The sequence below is a fragment of the Triturus cristatus genome, chromosome 5_1 (assembly GCF_964204655.1).
Source record: "Triturus cristatus chromosome 5_1, aTriCri1.1, whole genome shotgun sequence".
NCBI lineage: Eukaryota > Metazoa > Chordata > Amphibia > Caudata > Salamandridae > Triturus > Triturus cristatus.
The window spans coordinates 701,907,052-701,913,051 of NC_140587.1; the positions used below are offsets into that span (position 1 = coordinate 701,907,052).

A 6,000-nucleotide genomic window follows, 5' to 3' on the forward strand; every position below is an offset into this window, starting at 1 on the left:
TCCACAATTCCCCATTACCGCCACCTTGGGATCCTGGTCAGATAGAGTGCATGTGATCTTCACTAGTGAGTCGTGTATTATCCACGAGTATCTCTGGATGGGTGGCCTCTACCAGATCACATGGTAGAAAGTTATTTTTGCCTCCTGACACAGAGAGGATTGCTTGCTTGGTCAATCTTCCAAACTCTTTCCAGTCTGTAATGAGTCAATTGAAAGTAATTCAATCTATGGTTGAAGAGGATTACGAGCACCCTAGATGCCAGTTTAGCCTCTCGCCATTCATTGTAGTCAAAGTCCCCCACATCTTTTTCCCAAGTTGCATGCGTACTACATAGTTTTGATATTCGTTTGCAACCTAAAGGCTCAAGCGTTCGATTTGCCTTCAGCAGATTGAAATCGCCTCCCTCCCAGCTCCTTTTTTTGTGTGGCCACGGCACAACACCTTATGTAAAGTACTTGATGTTGTCCTGCACCCAAAGATCCTCCACATATGAAAGGGTCCGTGGATGGGCAGTCCAAGAAAATGGAAAGACGTAACAGTTGGCACAAATGGAAACAACACCTCATAGTCCCTGAAGAAGAGGGTCTTACCCCTTGAAAAACTTGTTGGCTGGCTGTGTATTAATTTCAAATAAAGATGCATTTGTATAAAATGACACAGAAGTGGTAATGAGGATTAATTATAGAATAAATAATGCCGAATGGAATTACAGTAATTGAAAATCAGAGATTATTGCACACCTCCATAGGTTGAACTTTAACTTGGATGAGACCACTGGGGCTGTTCTTGGAGATTAAGGTGCCAGGCCACATGCCCTTAACCCTATTTATCTTCTGTCTGTTCTGGCTATGGATCCTCAACCCAACAACCCTCCAACTACCCCCCAGTTGATCCTTCCTAGCTAGAAGCATCTGTCACCTCATGAAGAACATCCTCCCATTGCCAACCAGAGGCGACTCCACCTGTTGCAATCTTGGCCTCTGCCTCGAGCCCATGTGGGCACGGCATCACCTCTCCATCCTCCTTCTTGTTCTTCCATTTGTCTCATGGGCACAGTGGGATACTCCAAGTCAGGAGAGGGGTTCACTCCCAGGGTCAGTCAAGGTGGTTGAACACCAATGTTTTCACTTGGTTTATAATCCTTAATTTGGCAGGGTATAGCAGGATATATTTTATCTCCATGACAGTTTTTGTTCCATCCGCTCATCAGATTTCCACTGCTTCTTAACCAGTTTTCCTCAATCAGGCTCCTGACTCTTGTGAGGATAAGGTCCTGTCTCTGAAATATAAACGTGGGCAATCATATGTCTAGGTGGGGCGCTTTGTTAGGGGTAGGTGCTCTTGCATTAGTGCTCATTGAGCCCACTCTATCAAAACGGAAGCTGAGAATTGGTCTGCTGGCAGGATGGATCATAGCCAGGCCTTCAAAAACTGCTCCAAATGTGAGCCCTTCACACCCTCCAGGAACCTTACAAAGCAAAGATTGCTTCATCTAGAGAAACCCTTTGCTTCCTCGGCCCTAGCCACCAGTTCCCCAATGAACATTTCTGTTTCTGGATGGTGAGGTAAAGGTACCCATCTGTGTCTTGCAGAGCTGCACTGCGATTTTCAGCCTCAATCACAGCAGCCTTCGCAGTCTTGTGAAGGTCTTGCCTGAGTAGTGTGACATCAGCCCCAACTTCATCTATTACAGTTTCAAAGGCCTGCCGTGAGAACTGGATTGCCTTCAAGATAGCATCCCTGCCGGCGTAGTCTTCCTCACCTATGCCGTCGTGCTCCATTTTATCCAACTCCCCCACTTCAGCGGTCACCTTTGCAGGCTGATGGAGCAGCTTTACAAATGTATCCATTTCCCCTTGTTATGAAGGAGCAATCTTTGTGTCTGTCATCTAAGTGCAACTCAAAGAAACCTTCATTTGGAACTATGTTGGCCTGACCCAATAAACTAGCCTGTCACAGGTGGCACGAGCAGTCGGGCAGGCCCAAGACCATCAAGTTACCACTTTCACCTCTCTACCTGGCCTCAGATAGCGTTAATTTTTCCAAGGACTCATCTACTAAATCGGGCCAGTGACGTTTGTCCCTAAAGCCAGTCCCACAGGCAAGCAGCCACCCCTCTGGTCAAAGGATACCACAGCCCTCAGCAATGCAACTATAACATGTCTCCAACGTTCAACTGGTCAGTCATCCCGAGAGAAGTCCGGATCATTCAACCACCTACCATCAAAGCCCACCTGAGTTCATCGTGAGCAGCACAGGTCAATTTTGCTGCAGATGGGGGGGGCACAATCACTGTTGGCACCCCTGTTGGATGCAGGATGATAGGCAGTCCAATGGATCAAGCTTCTAATCCTCCTCAAATGATGAGCCACCATTGCCCAAAACTGCATCACCCCAACATAAAATTTCAACCCAGCGGCTGTCGCATCTCCACCTCAAGAAAGCAGGCCTCAGTGACATATGCGGAGCCACCTAGCGTCCTACTGGAGCTGCCTGCTCCTACTCAGCCCAGCATACACTATCTTCTCGGTGCGCTGAACGGTCTTATGTGCCACACTTCTGTCTATGCAGCGCACACATAGTTCAGTGGAGGCTCCTCAGCTCAACCACCTCTTCTCAGGCAGCACAGCTCCAGACACTCTCTGCTTCCTGCCTGGTCAGACTGCTCTCTCTGTCTGCACCCAGCCACAGCACTGATCGCGGGGGATAAAATGAGAGAGAAGCGGGAGATCCCCAGTGTCACAGCCATTCCAGGGCCAGCGCTCAGGGGCCCTTGACCTCTCCTCAGGCCAAGCGCCTAAGGCTGCCTCCTCCCAGCTCCCTGGGCCATCAGCACTGCGCAGCCGTCATCTTTGTCTATGGTTGCACTGAGGCACTGTAGACCCGGCTCTGCGGCGAAGGGGCAAGTAGAACCGAAATCTCGTTTCAAGTGGATTCCGAAACTCTCCATGGGGACCCTTCTCTCCCTGATCCTCGATTCCGCCGTGAAGGGATTTCCAGTTGCACAATGTTTCAGGGTTTTGGGTTCTGACTTGGGAGCCCTAAAAGGTGGCATCTGCCATCTTGTGCTTCGATCACCAGATATAATACAAACAAATGAAAGGTCTGATTTATTTTAAGATGTAAAGTGTATGTTCTAATCTCACAAGGGTTTTTTTATATAATCTCAAATACACATTGGTTTACATTTAACAGATCGTAACACTTGAGAATACAGTATATTCTGCAAGCAGCCAATGAATTGCAATTTGGAGAATAATTATCCAAAAATTGCAATGCTGAGATACTATTACAGCCTACACGTGTTTAGTCGCTTTTTCAAGGCTATGTAGAAAATATAACTTAACAGAAATGATACTAACTTAAGCAATAGATATATATGATATATATTAAATCAAGTTCCTGTAGAGTTTGGGGATATCATCAAGTATATTGTTAAATGTTACTTTTCTTAATACTACTACTAAAGTATTCACAAGTCTTTTGATACCAAATGTAAAAAGTAATATAGAGATATTCTTACTATAGAGAAAGACAAGCACTTCTTTTAGCTTCATTGTTCAGAAAAATCTCCCCCAAAAATCTGAAACCCTAATTGATGTTAATTAATTTACTGATCGGTTAGATATTAGCTATCAGAGCCATTGTCATATATAAAGAGAAAAACTTTTCTTGGCACCGTCTCTGTGTCGTAGCCAATAAGCATCACATAGGTTGTTGGCACAGAAGTAGTTTCTTAAGATTCTAGCGCACAAGTCCTAACATTATCCTGAAAATGATGGATGTCAGGCATATTTTTGACACACCTGGTATAATTGTCCAGGTTACACAAAATATATCCACGTGTGCAGATTAATGGTGTGAGGGTATATTATAAGTAGTATATTGAACAGTCAGTAAATGATAGTGTAAGACTCAATTCATAAAGAATTATAGGGAATTAAGACAGAGCAAAATGCTGTACCTTGAATTAAAAGTTAGGGGATTAAGGGATTATTCCTAGAAATATATGCCAGTCAAATATTCCAGGAATACTCACGTGTGGAAAATGTGTGCATGCAAACTTTCCACCTCGGAGTAAACTCTGTATGAAAATCTCACACCACTGAGCATCTGCAAAATTTACTTTTTATGTTTTCTTTCTCACCGAAAAAAATCAAGGACTTGAGCATTGGATCCCTTTAAAAGTGCTAAATATATTGTCCGCCTTCTTTCTCCTATTTCCAGTGCCAGGGGTTATACTTCGGTATGTAACTGCGTGACATATCTCTATAGAAAATTATTCATACTCTTGTATGTTAGTAGGCTTGTTTATGCATTGTGTTATTTTAAAACATTATCTTCAGTTAGTGCAATAATAGATACAAAAATAGGGGCAGATTTACAATAACTGGTGCATCCCTGCATATTAGCTGGGATGCACCAGTTATTTTGCGTGGCGTAAAAAAAAACTTGCGCCACCATGGGTGCACCGCATTTACAATGCAGCGCACTGTGACGCAGGGATAGACAGATGCGTCACGAATCTCCCGGCGTAAAGGTGACGCAGTGCTGGAGTCATGTCGCAAGCGCAACGCAACTCCAGCACACTCCTATACTTGCTGTGCTGCGTCACTCCTGCTACAAGCAGGCGTAAGGTTTTGACGCAGAGGGGTCATACAAGTGACTCCGTGAAATCGTGTAGATTTCACTGTGTCACTTTTATAAGGCTTCCTTGCTACGGAACGCCCACCCTGCATAAATTATACCTGACGCAGGTATAATGTAGTGCAGGGCTTTACAACATGACGCATCTCCCTAGATGCGTCCCGTTGTAAATCTGTTGCATAGTGGCACATTGTTTACGACGCCGCTACGTCACAGAAGTGATGCAACTGTGTCGTAAAGATGTTGCACGGGGCTTGTAAATCTGCCCCTCAAGGTTTTGGAGTATGAAAGCTTGTGACTTGTGGCATGGTCTTTGCCTAACTCTCATACTAAAGCCGTCAGACTGTTTTTTTGTCTTTTCTTTCAGGGACGACAGCTGAGTAAACATTTCAACATTTACATCTTTTCCACCAAGAAGCGCGTGGAAGGTTGAGGGCCGTCGACAGCCAGTCACCGAGGAGTGAGTGCTTCTCGCGAGCTCTCGCGATACGAACACCGGCAGCACTTTGGTGTGACTTGCGATCCCATGCTCTGATATAATATTCTGTTTGTTCTACGTTTGAGATCTTCTCCGGGTTTACTGTAAAGGTTTGTCCCTCGGTCCATTCAGAAAACGATATTAATGTGTGATCAAACTGAGTTAAGAGTGATGTCGTCTTCAGAAAGGCTTCCAAGGAACAGGCATCCCAGGACATTGTCTTTCGTTTCTGTTTGGGCCTCTAGCGTTTGCACCATCTGGAATGGAAAATGTATAGCGTATGCGTGTTCTTTCATTGGTTGTAAAAGGCAATCTTAACGTTTTTTCTAGTATGTTTGACAGATTTATGATTACTGTATAATTTGTCTCATCCCCCTTGTGACCCTATAAAATGTCATATTGATGTAATCGTCACTATTTGCCTCATTCTATACACTGTAAACAGTTGATTGTCTGAAATTTAAAGAATATTTCTACTGGTGAAGTTCGAAAAGCAAACAGCTGAAGCCGTCAAAAGTTTTAATTGTTTCATCGACATCTGTTGTGCTCGATTCGTGTTTAATGCCCAAACTATAGAGTCTTATGAAATGTGCTTTCTATTGCAATAATTTCCCCTTTATGTAGATCAGTGTTTGAGATGCTCTGACGTTCTTAAAGATGTTTTTAGACGTAGTAGCATAGAATGCACAACATCTCTCTCTCTCTCTATATATATATATATATATATATATATAGAGAGAGAGATTTATACACACACCTTCCAACAGCATGCGGCAGGCTATTTACTTTGTGAAATACCCATATTTGGAAGAAGTTATATGAGCATTCACCACTAAAAAGATTTGCTGACTCTGAAATCGAGCATTGTGAGGGA

The 6,000-nt window shown here is 43.9% G+C and overlaps 1 protein-coding gene across 1 annotated transcript in view; it reads left to right on the top strand.

Annotated features, from left to right (window-relative positions):
• LOC146831383 (ethanolaminephosphotransferase 1-like) overlaps positions 1-5,531 on the top strand; it is a 363,147-nt gene extending 357,616 nt beyond the window's left edge. The window contains exon 10 of the mRNA XM_085605667.1: positions 5,016-5,531. Coding sequence (XP_085461793.1) covers positions 5,016-5,081 — 66 coding nt within the window. The 3' untranslated portion in view covers positions 5,082-5,531. The remainder of the gene's footprint in view (positions 1-5,015) is intronic.
• Positions 5,532-6,000: the final 469 nt, after the last annotated feature.